Genomic DNA, 15,372 nt, shown 5'->3' with positions numbered 1-15,372 from the left:
TTGCCTGGAGAACCATAGACCAGGCAAGAGCCTGAACTCCGAAAACCAAATACTGAGCGTGAACCAGCGCATGGAGAGCCGACCCACCACCTTTTTTAACCTCTTCATCACCACCTCGAGTCCTGTTCGCCATAACTGCGAGCTGCAGTCGCACCAGTAAACCGGACAGAGCATTGAATTGCTTTTGTTGATCACCCATGCTTTTATTCCTTGGCGGCGATCCTCGTATTAATTGCCTGCCTTAATCTTGAGGCAGCACATGGCTAGCATGTGGCTCCTCATTACCACGCGTCTTGTCACCCGCATCCGGGGAAGCAGCATCGCTTTGGACCAGGCTAGCGCATTCCTGAGCCTGGACATTATTTGGTATAATAGTTGTGTTTCCTGTGAGAAGGGTATTCTCGTTTTCCACCCCTATGTTGGCCAGGAGGTCAGCAACCTTGTTGCCTTCCCTTTTTATATGATTGAAGGAAATGGCCCTGTTGCTGCAGAGCGCTTGTTCGATGGCCTCCAGCCTTGCTTCGAGCCTCCAGCTGGCGGCGATTTTCCTTGCTTGAGATCCATTCTGGAGGCGCTTGGCCATGTTTATAAGGATCTGGGAGTCTCCTTCCACGACCAGGGGTTGAAGGTTGAGATTCCAAGCGAGAAGGAGCCCTTGCCAAAGTCCCTCTAGCTCAGCTGAGTTGTTGGTATCCCACCCTATGTTTCCAAAGTATATCTGCAGGGGAGTGCCTTCATGATTCCTCAGAATTCCTCCAAAGCCGGCCATTCCAGGATTGCCTTTGGAGGCACCATCGAAATTGAGCTTATAGGAATGCTTAGGGGGAGCGGTCCATGTGCCCTTGTTTATGATGCTGCTTTTGGAAGGGCCGTTCTTGTGTAGTCCCTGAGGTAGATGCAATTGCCAGTTGTCTAGAATGCCTTTCTCATTGTTTAGAGAAGGAAGATCCTCCTGTGTCCAGGATCGGAGCATCAGCGTTTCTTTGAGATTCCCACAAAGCCTATTCCATATATCTTCGATCGGAGAGCGTTGGTTTTTGAATATGCGTTTGTTCCTTTCCTTCCAGATGCTCCAGAGGATGAGCCCTGGGATTATGTTCCACAAACAGTTGAGAAGCTCGCTTTTATAAGGATTCTGTGGCCAGTGTCTTAAGGAGTTGGTTATGTCGTTCTCCATTCTACATCTTCTTTGACATCTAAAGCTCGCCTTTTCCCATAGCTGATTGGCTAGGGGGCAGGTGTCCAGGAGGTGTTGGAGAGTTTCCTCATTATGATTGCAGTTATGACAAATGGATGGACCATGAAAGTTTCTGCTCCTTAGTTTGTCCCAAGTGAGGATTCTTTTATGTCCTACCAACCATAGGAAATAAGAGACTTTGGGCCAGGATCCGAGACCCCAGATTTTGCTCCAGATTGGGTCAGAAGGGGTAGTGATATTGCATACGATCTTGTAAGCCTCTGATGTGGTAAAGGCACCTTTTGGTTGGTATCCCCATCGAAGAATGTCACTGCCTTCGTCATGTCTAATGCTTCTTTTCCGTAACTCCTTCTCCAGCTCCTCAGCATCCCGAAGGTTTGTGTTATTGATTAACTGATTACCCTGTTTCCATTTCCTGAATCCATGCTCCGTTTCCTGCATCCAAAACTGTCGGATCTTTTCTTGCTGCTGCTCCTGCCTATTGAATTCCGGAGATGGATGAAGAACGCGGCTGAGCTTTGGCATCTGGTTCCATGCATCTGTCCAGAATCTTGCCGTTCTGTCGTCCCTCACTTCCCAGAAACTGTGCTGCTGAATTAACTGGAAGTGCTGTTTGGCTGCATTCCAGATTAGCGAGCCTTTGTCATTGGGAGTGAACCTGATGAGCTCTTCCTGAGGTCTGTTATTGGCATATTTGGCTGTCCAGATTTTGACCCAAGGTTTTTCTGGGTTAGTGACCCATTGCCACCAAATTTTGGCGCTCATAATGGAGTTGCTATGCTCTGGGTCTCTCAGCCCAATGCCCCCTTTATCTTTGGGCGTGCAGACGGTGGTCCATTTTACAAGAGCCCATTTACGGTTAGTTGCCGAGCTGCCCCATAGGAAGCCACGCTGAAGATTCCTGATTCTTTTTAAAACCCATTTCGGCGCTGCTAGGATTGAGAACAGATAAAGTGGCATTGCCTGAAGGACTGACTTAATGAGCACCACACGACTGGCCAAATTCAAAGTTCTGTACGTCCAAAGGTTAAGACGGGATTCGAGCTTCTCAATGAGAGTTCGCCAAGAGGAATGCTTTATGGCTGAAGCAGTGAGGGGGGCTCCAAGGTATTTGGAGGGGAGGGTAGCAGTGGGAAATCCCAGGATACGAGCAACCACTGTTTTGATAGATGGAGGAGTGTGAAAGAAAAAGATCTGCGATTTGGAGCTATTGACACTGGTGCCTAAAGCTTCAGAGAAATCATTGAGCAGGGTTTTGAAGCAGGAGGCTTCCTGGACAGAAGGGTAGCCAAATAGCATGGTGTCATCAACAAACTGCTGATGAGAGGTTGCAGGGGTGTTGTGAACAGAGAGGCCTTTGAGCTGATGAGAGTGGAGGGCGTGTTTGATGTGACGACCTAGACCTTCAGCCATTAGAACAAAGAGGAAGGGGGATAGGGGGTCACCTTGCCTGATTCCTCGGGATGGTTTGAAGGGGCGGGAGGGGATTCCGTTCACTAGGATGGAGAAGTGTGTGGAAGTAATTAGACTCATGATCCAGTGGATCCACATAGAACAAAATCCAAAGGCCATTAGCATTTGCTGAATGTAAGTCCAGCTGAGTTTATCAAAAGCCTTAGAGAGATCCAGTTTGAGAATCATACCTGCCTGCTTTGATTGCTTGAGGGAGTGTATTATCTCGTGCGTGAGGAGAATTCCATCCATGATCTGTCTCCCTTCCACGTACCCCGACTGTTCCGGAGAGATGAGCAGAGGCAAGAGGGGCTTTAACCGGTTTGCAATAACTTTAGATATGACTTTGTAAATGACGTTGCAGAGAGCAATCGGCCTATATTTGTCAGGGGTGATTGAATCCTCCTCTTTAGGGATAAGGGCAATGAAGGTAGAATTGAGAGAGGGAAGCAGCCAATGGAGAGCTCTTGATTCTTCTACAATTTGCCAGACCTCCAGTTTTATCAGCTCCCAGAAGGTGTGAAAGAACGTAGTGGTGAATCCATCCGGGCCAGGGGCTTTTCCTTCCTTAAGCTGGGACATTGCCTCATCCACCTCCTGAGACAGAATAGGGCGAAGGAGAAGCTCATTATGTTCCTCCGTGATGAGCTTTGGCACATTGTTGGTTATTCTTTCAATTGCAGGTCGCCTGTCTCCTTCAGGCTCTTGATGGACATGATTGAAGTGATTAAGGAATTCCTCCTCAATTTCCTCATGCTTCTCTACTTTTGCCCCCCCTTGTTTTTGAATGAAAGGGATGCTGTTGTGCATTCTTCGTTGAACAGTGGTTCTGTGGAAGAATTTGGTATTTCGCTCACCTTCCTTCAGCCATCTGATTCTGGATTTTTGCTTCCAATATATTTCCTCCTGCTTCCTCCTTTCCTCAAGTTGGCTGTGGATGCGTCGTTCCTGTTCCAGAGTTACCTCAGTGTGCCCCTCTGTGGTTATCTTTTGTTGGAGTTCCGTTAGTTCCTTGTTTAGGTCTTGTTGCGCTTTAAAGATGTTTCCAAAGGTCTCCCTATTCCAACGCTTTAGGTGATTTTTTAAAAACCTGAGCTTCTGTTGGAACTGATACATCTTGGACCCTTCTGGCGGGATGAAGGATGTCCATGTAGTTTTGACAAAGTCTTTAAACGAGGGATGCGAGAGCCAGAACTCTTCGAAGCGGAAGGGTCTTCTGGTCAAGTCGCCTGGTCTTTGCCATTGGAGGGCAATCGGCCAGTGATCCGAACCTGTATGCGGAAGTATAGCAGCTGAAATGTCTCCTCCGAGATGAACCGCGTTATCTGATATGAGGAAGCGATCCAGTTTGGATGCAATTTGATGCTTACCTGCCCTGCGATTGCTCCATGTAAAAGTGCCATTACAAAAAGGCATATCTATGAGAGAGGTATTCTGAATGAAGTCCTTGAAATGGGCATTTTCTTGTTCCATTCTATTTCTCCCCCCGATCTTCTCCTCTAGCTTGGTAATCATGTTAAAATCCCCTCCAATAATCCAGAGCGGGTGCCTCCTGTTGTTGTTCAAAGCTTCTATGGTGTCGAGAAGTGCAATTTTGCTTCCTGTATCCTGCGGGAAATATACATTTGATAGGTTTCCATGAATATTCGTGCCTAGAATGTGGAAGGCTGCCTGGATGAGGTGATGAGAAGCGTGAAAATCTGAAAGAGTTAACGCTTGTGTGTTCCATGCTATAGCAAGCCCTCCTGAAGCTCCAGAGGCATCTACCGCTACCGATCGACAACCTGGCCATGCTTTGGAGAGAATGCTGCCTAATGTAGAGCTGTTACATTTGGTTTCCTGGAGAAAGCATAGTTGCGGCTTTTCCATTTTAATCATGTTTTTTAACATTCTGAGTTTTCCTGGGCTATTGAGCCCTCTTAGGTTCCATGATACTAGCTTCATGGTTCAACTATTAATAGAGGGTTTATAGTACTTCGTCAATTTAGCATACCTGCCTGAGTCTACCAAGATTTTCCCAATCTCGATCGTTCGCTGAAGATCCATTCTTCTTCCTCTCTTTTTGGTGTCTTTTGGGGGAAGGCTTCCATCCCAATGGCTTCCTGGCTGTATACCTAGTTGTTGTTGTTGATAGGCCCTTGAAATGACCACTTCCAGCTTGTTGAGTTGAGTCTCTGGTATACTGTCGTATGCTTTCTTTTTGCATGCTAGTTCTAGTTCTAGAATGTCTAGGCCGTTCAGATCTATGCTTTCTGGTTCTTCTTCCATCTGTTGCACTTGGCTGCTTCCTTCCATATTAATCTCTGAGCTTTGAAGGGGGTCTAGCTTTCCATCGACTTCCATATCCTTGTATTTCCCTGCCGACTCTTTTTGTCCTTCTTTGAGGTTTGCTGGAATGACAATGGGGGTTTGGAGTTTGGAGGGGGAAGCTATAGGAGGGGGATGGGAGGAGGAAGAAGGAGGAGCAGGGCTAGTCTCGGAGATCAGGGGTGTTGGAAATAATACTGAGAGGGGGGGGGGGGGTGAATCAGTATTATCAGAAAAACTTTTTCATTTTATGCTCAGAAACATATACGCTACTTCAGTTAAGTGAAACAACGTGTATACGCTACTGTGTCTAAAGAAACTAGCGTATAACAAGAAAACTTATGATTCAGTAGCTTATCTTCAGTAAATGCATCAGGATATTATTAACCATGATAGTAAAACAGGTGTAGTATAACAGAACAGATCATCACACAGAAAACACACACATGAACACCATGATATAAGGTGGAAACCCAATGTGGGTGAAAACCACCTGCTGCAAGTCGTCTCTATCTTTCTTTAATATGAAACTTCAGTTTACAATCTTTTGTACTGGTGAAGCCTTATACCAGTACGCAGGCTACAACCTGCTGAAGGCTTCAACCTTCTCTCGTTCTCCAAACTTCCTTGGAAGGGAGCTCCAACCCCCTTTGCTCTTGTACTAGCTAAGATACTAGTACGTAGGTGCTGGCCTACAATCTTCTTTCCTTCAGGTACCACTTTTCATACATTTTCAGACTGGATATTCCTGAAGCACAGCATTAAAATCTGAAGACCACAATTCATTCAACTTTCACAACAGATCATTGAAGCACAAAATAACCAATACTAGCATCATCAATCTTTGAATCACTGAACCACTGAAACCCTATCAACACCAGTCACCAGAACACAGAGCAGACTACAGAACTCTGCAATAGCAGTCAGACCCAACTGCAACCAAAAATCAAACTTCAAAGATATACGCTACTTCAATGAGAGAAACCCGCGTATACACGCGCTTTTACCAAAGACAACCTGCGTACAGATCTAAAAATAAATTCTCTTAACTTGCAGCTGTACCAGACATCAGTTAGACCCAGAACATAACATTGCGTCAGTATGCAGATCTAGAAATACGCATAATCAACCATATCATAATAGTGCATTTCAAACCATTAGATCCCGATCTGTCCTTAGATCTAGTCTTCCATCAACCGGTGTGATCTCTCCTTAGCTTAGATCAAGCAACCCAGAACCTGCATACTGGATCTAATACTTCATCAGATATTCAAGACTTTTCAGATGCATTTGCCTAATGATCTTCTTCTCCTTATATAGCCTTAGGCCTTGCTCAATACCACGGGCCAAAACCATAGAAATCCAATACCATCAACTTGAAAACTAGGGATCAACACGTCCGTCGAGACACCATGGTCCAAATCCATAGGCACAACTTCCAAGGAATAACCGCCACGGACCAAAGATAAGTTTTCCACATACACGCTCTTTTACTGAAACCAACCTGCGTGTACACGCGACTTGGTATATAGTGAACCTGCGTATACGCGACTTGGTATATAGTGAACCTGCTTGTATACGCGACTTGGTATATAGTGAACCAGCGTGTATATATTTTCTCTTCATACTTGTAGTCTGATCATCAATTCCTTGTTGCTATCCTTCTGCACTATGATTTGTCATCAGTGTGATTTGCCATCAAGGCCAACACTTGTCTCATAATGCCAACAATCTCCCCCTTTGGACTTGATGGCAACCCCAAGATCCTTAGAATCATTCTCCCCCTTTGTCATCAAGGGCAAAGGGCTGTGCTCCCCCTGTGAATGTGCTGATATCTCTGCTCTGCTGTGCTGAACATGCTCCCCCTGACTGTAGGCAAGATCTGCAAAAGATGTTCTTCAAAAAGAACCACTTATACACCCTAAAGGACCTTCCTATCACCAAAAGACTCAATACATACATCCATACTCCCAACCAAGAGGGGATACATCAGAAAATAACAACCAATTATATTACATCATTCATCCCAGGCATAGTGGGGAAACCAACATAGGCCGTTACATGACCTTGACACCATAAAAGAGATATCACAAAAGAGATACATGACATAGAGACGAAAGATCTAGATCAAGACTTATGAAAGTCATCAGCAGCATCTGATAATCATCTTTTAGATCAGCAACCAAGATTTCCTTCTGTGCTCCTTCTCCTGAAACCAACAACAGTTGTGAACTAGAACCAAAAACATCTAAATGCCAACAATGCTTTATTAGATTTTAAGCTGCTCCCCCTGAAACTGTGCCTGCTGCACCCCCTGATACTATGCCTGAAGGATTCTGGCATACCCATCTCAGACCTTCTCCAACCAGAGTCTGCCCTAGCTGTTCAGAACTCCATATACGCGACTTCACCTGCATAAGATAGCGTATGCACGCGGATATCCTTTATACAACACGCGTACACCATATACGCGACTTTCCCCGCATAAAACAGCGTATGTACGCGGATATTCTTTATACAACACGCGTACACCAACTTTTCTTTAGAACATACAAGCTTTAACAGCAAGATGAAGCATCAACTACTCCCAGCTTTTGTCTGAGATATTCAAAAGTTTCCCTGGGCAGTGGTTTTGTGAGAATATCAGCAACTTGCTCCTTAGAAGGAACATACTCCAACTTGACCTTCTGCTCAAGCACTTGTTCCCGGAGGAAGTGATACTTGATTGGTATGTGTTTGGTCTTTGAATGCATGACTGGATTCTTTGAAATGCTGATCGCACTTGTATTATCACATAAGATAGAGACTGGTGGAGTGCAAGTGATTTGAAAATCTTGCAAGGTCTGCATCATCCAAAGAAGTTGTGTGCAACAAGATGCAGCAGCCACATATTCTGCTTCAGCTGTAGATAAGGCAATCGAACTCTGTTTCTTGCTGAACCAAGATACTAATCTGGAACCCATGAAGAATGCACCACCACTTGTGCTTTTCCTGTCATCCACACTTCCAGCCCAATCTGCATCTGTGTAAGCATGAAGAGTGAGATCTGTATCTCTAGGATACCATAGGCCATAGTTTTGAGTCCCTTGAAGATACTTGAAGATTCTTTTGACTGCCTGAAGATGAGTTTCCTTTGGGTTGGCTTGAAATCTTCCAACAATTCCTACTGCATGCATAATGTCTGGTCGGGTACCTGTCAAATAAAGCAAACTCCCAATCATGGATCTATAAGTTGGTTGATGAACTGCTGCTGATTCATCATTTGTGCTGAGGCTGCATCCTGTAACCATGGGGGTACATACTGGCTTTGAATCTTCCATGCCATACTTCTTCAAGATCTGCTTGAGGTACTTGGTTTGAGACAAGAAAATACCTCCTTCATTTTGTTGGATTTGCAATCCAAGAAAGTATGTCAATTCTCCAAGTAATGACATTTCAAATTCTTTCTACATAACCAAGGCAAAGTTTTGACTCATAGCCTCTTCATTGCTGCCAAAGATAATATCATCTACATACACAACAAGTATTAGCAATTTGTTATTTTCAACTTTCATATAGAGATTGCTATCTGCTGATCCTTTTGAAAAGCCTTGTTGGTGAAGATATTTGTCCAACCGATAGTACCAAGCCCTTGGAGCTTGTTTGAGACCATAGAGAGCCTTTTTCAATCTGCATACAAGGTTTGGATCATTCCCAAGAATGAAACCATCTAGCTGCTCAATGTATACTTCTTCTTCTAAGTCTCCATTCAGAAAGGTTGATCTCACGTCCATTTGAAATACCTTGAAGTTTTGAAAACTTGAGAGAGCAAGGAACATTCGGATGGCCTCAAGTCTTGCAACAGGAGCAAAAGTTTCTTCAAAATCTATTCCTTCTTGTTGTGCATACCCTTTACAAACAAGTCTGGCCTTGTTTCTAATTACTTCTCCATTTTCATTCAATTTATTTTTGAAGACCCATTTTGTCCCTATGACATTCTTATCTTTTGGTCTAGGAACCAATTCCCAAGTGTTGTTCTTTTCGATCTGCTCAAGCTCTTCATCCATTGCTTTGACCCAACATTCATCTTTGCATGCCTCTTTCACATTTTGTGGTTCAGTGGAAGAGAGTAATGCCAAATAGCTTGAAGCTTCTGCAATTGTTCTTCTTGTTTGTACTCCTGCTTCTTTCTGTCCCACAATCTGAGATTCTGGATGATTCTTCTGGACATATCTGGATGGAGTCTTCTCTTCTATTCTTGTCTGCTCCTCTGGTTCTTCTTGAGGTTCTTCTTCATCATTCTGTCTTTGAGGGTAGCCTTCGTCTTCTTCGATGTCTTCATGATGAACTTGCCTAGGAATTTATCCCTTCTCATCAACCACAACATCAATGCTGTCAACAATTCTGCCAAGTCTTTTATTGTAGCACTTGTATGCTTTGCTATGTGGAGAATAACCAAGAAGGATGCCTTCGTCTGCTCTTGGTTCAAGTTTGCCAAGTTGCTCATCAGTATTCTTAATATAACATTTGCTCCCAAAGATTTTGAAGTGCTTCACTGAAGGAGTCTTACCACACCAGAGCTCATGAGGAGTTTGAGTGTTGTTTACTCGGACATTTGTTTTGTTGAGAATAATAACCGCAGCATGTGCAGCTTCACCCCAGAAAGTTGCGGGAGTACCTGATTCATCAAGCATAGCACGAGCCATTTGTTGGATTGTTCTGTTCATTCTTTCCACAACTCCATTTTGCTGCGGAGTTCTAGCTGTAGAGAATTCTCTTCTTATCCCATGTTCTTCACAGAAATCGAAAAATTCATTTGAGGTAAACTCCCCACCTCTGTCAGATCTGAGGCACTTAATCTTGTGTCTTGATTCATTTTCAGCCAAGGCTTTGAAGGATTTGAATTTTTCGAATGCTTCATCTTTGTGCTTCATAAGTCCTAACCAGACAAACCTAGAGAAATCGTCAATGAATAATATCAAATATTCTTCTCCTCGAGGTGTTCTTTTTCTGAATGGACCACATGTATCTGTATGTACTAGCTCAAGAGGCATGCTAGCTAATCCTTCCTTCTCCGGAAAATTAGTTCTGGTTTGCTTTCCAAACTGACATGATTTGCATATGGTGTTGTCTGGAATTTTGATATCTGGAAGATCACGAACTGCCTGATATTTGCATGCTTTCCTTATTTGTGGAAAGCTTAGATGCCCCAACCTCCGATGCCATAGCCAGTGTTCATCATTCTTGCTCAAATAACATTGTTGTTGTCTTTCTTCAAATATGTATAGATTATTTGGAGTCCTTCTTCCTTTGATCACTGTTTCACCTGTATCAAGATCACGAACACAACATCCATTTGATCTAAATATTACCTCTGTTCCTTGATCGCACATCTCACTGACACTCAGAAGATTATGCTTCAATCCATCAACATACAGAACATTTCTAGCTTTGACCTTCTCTTTCAACGGAGCAATGCCCTTTCCTTTTATGGCTGCAGAGATATCGTTTCCAAAAGAAACTTTCTTTCCCTTTTCTAATGCGGTATATGATTCAAGTTTTTCTTTGTCCCCTGTCATATGCTTCGAACATCCGCTGTCAATGTACCATAGACTTTCTTGACCTTCTGCATAAAAGGCTATCCCACATCTTTCTGGTTGCGGTTTCCTTTATTCTCCATGTTCTGACATTTGAGGTTTGTTCCTTCTGAGTTGTCTTCCAGAACCTGCTCCTGCATTCAGAGTCTTCATGACCAAAGTTATTACAAATAGAGAATTCAACTTCATTTTCAAGAACCGAAAAGTTGTTATAAGTCCTTTTCATGGTTCCAGTCATACTTCTTTGCTTTTGAGCTTCTCTAGTCATGATTGTCTTGTAGGCAACACATTGAGCTGCTTTGTGACCGAAGTTATGGAAAGAAAAGCATTGGCCATTAAAGAAATTTCTCCGATAATCAGATCTATCATCCAACCGATTGTAGCTTCTATTGACATCCATTCTTGGGGCAAATTGGGAAGATTTTACCTGTGGCTGATTGTAGCTTCTGTTTGTCCTTAAGGCCGCTTGTCCCCAAACTTCTTGATAGTCTTTATTTGTTCTTGAGGTAAACTGTCCCTGATTCACCTGATGACTTTTATTTGGTCTTTGTTCGCTCCTCCTTGCTGCATCAAGATAACTTTTAGAGGTAGAAGCTTGAGATGTTTCTCCATTATATCCCAGACCTGTCTTGATCAGAGGAGAACGCTGCACATTGATAATATCATCCAAGGTTTCAGATCCTTTAAAAAATTTAAGATTAATTGCTTTTGTTTTCTCAATCTCCTTTCTAAGACAAACAATCTCACATTCCAATTTTTCAAGATGTTTTTCCTTTTCTGCCAGTTGATATTGTAGAGAATCAATAATAGCACTTTTCTATTCTAAGCAAACTTTGAGATCATTCATTTCTTCATAAAAGCCTTCTACATCTATAGCATCCATGTAATCATCATCTTCAAAAGCCATTAAAAGTTTATATCTATAACCTTGTTCATCTTCGTCACTATTTGAAAGACCATCACTATCTTCATGAGTGTAATAGCTTTTCTTCTTTTCATTCTGTTTCTTGTTCCATTTAACAGGTTCCTTTCCCCTGTCATTCTTATCTTTGTGAGGACATTTGGCAACATAATGACCTACTCTTCCACAAGCAAAGCATTTAAAAGGAAACTTACCTCTGAACCTTCCAGAACCCCTTTGAAGATTTCTGACAAAATTTGATTCTTCTTCTTCATCTTCTGGCACGTGACTTGCTTCATAATAATCTTCTTTGCCGAAGCCTTGAAAGCAGCTTCTCTTCTGTCTGATGGACCTCCTTTTCTCATTTCATAAGCAGTTAGAATTCCGTGAAGCTGAGACATAGTAAGAATTCGTAGATTTTCCTTTTCTTATATTGTAGACACTTTAGATTCAAATTTGGGGGACAGTGATCTTAGAACCTTTTCAACCACAATAGCCTCTTTTATTTCTTCACCCAAGTTTTTCATGCAATTAACAATCTCATCTACCCTAAGGAAATAGTTAGCCACACTTTCATCATTATACATTCTGAGAGTCTCATACTTAATCCTGAGAGTTTGAAGTTTAGCACGCTTTACCTGTTCGTCTCCTTCATAGCTCGTGACAATTTTGTCCCATATTTCTTTTGCGGATTTATAGTGCATTACCTTCATGAATTCCGATTGGGATATACATCCTAGAAGGGTACTGACTGCTTTTGCATTTGTTTCATACTTCTTTTTCTCAGCTGCATCTGTAGGAGTAGCTAAAGGAAAATCGTAGCCTGTCTCTACAATGTCCCAAACTTCTGTACCAAGAGATTGAAGATAGGCAGTAACTCTTACCTTCCAATAATTGAAGTTTGTCCTATCAAAAACCGGTGGCCTGATTGATGCTTATCTCTCGTAGTTGCTCATGATGAACGATCTACCTTCAAGCGATCAAGCTTCTCTGAAGGACCTGCTCTGATACCAATTGTTGGAAATAATACTGAGAGGGGGGGGGGTGAATCAGTATTATCAGAAAAACTTTTTCATTTTATGCTCAGAAACATATACGCTACTTCAGTTAAGTGAAACAGCATGTATACGCTACTGTGTCTAAAGAAACCAGCGTATAACAAGAAAACTTATGATTCAGTAGCTTATCTTCAGTAAATGCATCAGGACATTATTAACCATGATAGTAAAACAGGTGCAGTATAACAGAACAGATCATCACACAGAAAACACACACATGAACACCATGATATAAGGTGGAAACCCAATGTGGGTGAAAACCACCTGCTGCAAGTCGTCTCTATCTTTCTTTAATATGAAACTTCAGTTTACAATATTTTGTACTGGTGCAGCCTTATACCAGTACGCAGGCTACAACCTGCTGAAGGCTTCAACCTTCTCTCGTTCTCCAAACTTCCTTGGAAGGGAGCTCCAACCCCCTTTGCTCTTGTACTAGCTAAGATACTAGTACGTAGGTGCTGGCCTACAATCTTCTTTCCTTTAGGTACCAATTTTCATACATTTTCAGACTGGATATTCCTGAAGCACAACATTACAATCTGAAGACCACAATTCATTCAACTTTCACAACAGATCATTGAAGCACAAAATAACCAATACTAGCATCATCAATCTTTGAATCACTGAACCACTGAAACCCTGTCAACACCAGTCACCAGAACACAGAGCAGACTACAGAACTCTGCAATAGCAGTCAGACCCAACTGCAACCAAAAATCAAACTTCAAAGATATACGCTACTTCAATGAGAGAAACCCGCGTATACACGCGCTTTTACCAAAGACAACCTGCGTACAGATCTAAAAATAAATTCTCTTAACTTGCAGCTGTACCAGACATCAGTTAGACCCAGAACATAACATTGCGTCAGTATGTAGATCTAGAAATACGCATAATCAACCATATCATAATAGTGCATTTCAAACCATTAGATCCTGATCTGTCCTTAGATCTAGTCTTCTATCAACCGGTGTGATCTCTCCTTAGCTTAGATCAAGCAACCCAGAACCTGCATACTGGATCTAATACTTCATCAGATATTCAAGACTTTTTGGATGCATTTGCCTAATGATCTTCTTCTCCTTATATAGCCTTAGGCCTTGCTCAATACCATGGGCCAAAACCATAGAAATCCAATACCATCAACTTCAAAACTAGGGATCAACACGTCCGTCGAGACACCATGGTCCAAATCCATAGGCACAACTTCCAAGGAATAACCGCCACGGACCAAAGATAAGTTTTCCACATACACGCTCTTTTACTGAAACCAACCTGTGTGTACACGCGACTTGGTATATAGCGAACCTGCGTATACGCGACTTGGTATATAGTGAACCTGCTTGTATACGCGACTTGGTATATAGTGAACCAGCGTGTATATATTTTCTCTTCATACTTGTAGTCTGATCATCAATTCCTTGCTGCTATCCTTCTGCACTATGATTTGTCATCAGTGTGATTTGCCATCAAGGCCAACACTTGTCTCATAATGCCAACAGGGGGTTGCTCATCAGAGGTCTGAGCAAGAATTTCAAAACTGTTCTTTGTAGCTGGGCCATGGGTATTATTTTGCTGGGGCTTATTCCCATTTGTGGGTTTTTTGTGTGCTCGCTTTCGGCTAGGGGCTTTGGTGAAGCCGTCCTGGGTTAGGGTTTCTGAGGGATCAGGAGTATTGGCTTTGGCATTCAGAGGACAGTCCCGGAATAGATGCCCAAGAGCATGGCATTTTCTGCAACGAAAGGGGACATGCTCATAGTCCAGAGGTTGAATCCATTCTTCGTCACGGTGAGAGAGACTTACCGATTCTGGCAAAGCTTCGTTCAGGCGCATGAAGACGCAGATGCGGGCATAAGAAGTGTATCTGCGCATTTTTGTTTCTTCTGCCACCCTGATGTATTCCCCCAATCCATTTCCTATATCTTTGAGAATGTCCTCGTCCCAATATTCATCTGGAAGTGAGTACATTCTGATCCAGACTGGCGCCCATGTGAGATCTTCCTTATCCGGGTTAAATCTTGGTATCCATTCCCTCAAATACAGACCCGCTGAGTTAAAAAAGTAGGGCCCTGCTCCCAAAATTCTGTATTTGTCCTCAAGACAGAAGAAAATCGCAGTAAAGAAGCCTTTCGGCCCTAGCTGCAGAGTAACATCTCCTTTGGGTTTCCACTTCGCCGCAATCCATCCGTATAAGGCTTTTTCTGTCGGCCAAAACCCTATAAACTTCCCAATAAGGGCATGATCCCTCATGTATTCGATTCGCTTGTCAATCTTGTGTCCCGACAGCTCTATTCTGGGCCGTTCTTTAGCTATAGGCTTGCATGTTGTCGAGGAGACTTTCGGAACTTCTTCTGGTTTTTCCTCTCTATCTTGTGTGACGCTGGCTTTGTCCTTCCGACCGCCTATCTCCTTGTTTCCGTGTTGTTGCCTGTTCTCTTTGTTCATTACCTCCTTATCGACAGATCCAAAGACAAATGCCTGCTCAGGACCGTGCTGCGAGGTATTTGCTTTGGGGGAGGGCTCTGACGCCCTCCCCTGAGGAGATTCCATTGTGCTACTCTAGTACCCTGCAACGCTGTTACGAAACAGGTGTTTTGGTCAGGCCTGTGAATGGATCCAGTACTGTGCAGTCTGCGCCGTCGAAGCTTTTCTCAGAACCCTAATCGTCGCCCCTTCTGCTCCAGGTTACTTTAATTTATTAAACATTCGATACCAATAGGGAAAACTTAGAATAACTTTGACAAAATATTAAATTTAATTGCATGAATAAATAATAATTAAAAGGACTTGAGTGTGTGAATACATGAATGAGATCCTATCAGTTTCGAGAATAAATTATTGGAGTAGTTAATCTTGGAGAAAACCTCCTTCCACTCAACG

General features: G+C 42.9%; 1 protein-coding gene across 1 annotated transcript; it reads right to left on the bottom strand.

Annotated features, from left to right (window-relative positions):
• Positions 1–241: 241 nt before the first annotated feature.
• Positions 242–15,042, bottom strand: LOC149151350 (uncharacterized). Its single transcript, XM_089443132.1, has 4 exons — positions 14,296–15,042; positions 2,842–4,489; positions 1,445–2,601; positions 242–886 (listed from the first exon to the last, which is right to left on the bottom strand). The coding sequence occupies exons 1-4, from the start codon at positions 15,040–15,042 to the stop codon at positions 242–244; spliced, it is 4,197 nt and encodes a 1,398-aa protein (XP_089299258.1).
• Between the last annotated feature and the right edge of the window lie 330 nt (positions 15,043–15,372).

The sequence above is a fragment of the Pinus tabuliformis genome, chromosome 9 (assembly GCF_031772625.1).
Source record: "Pinus tabuliformis cultivar Carrire ecotype Pingquan chromosome 9, CPIR1, whole genome shotgun sequence".
NCBI classification, from domain to species: Eukaryota; Viridiplantae; Streptophyta; class Pinopsida; order Pinales; family Pinaceae; genus Pinus; species Pinus tabuliformis.
The sequence above is the reverse complement of the archived record's forward strand: the minus strand, read 5'-3'. Positions and strand labels throughout refer to the sequence as shown.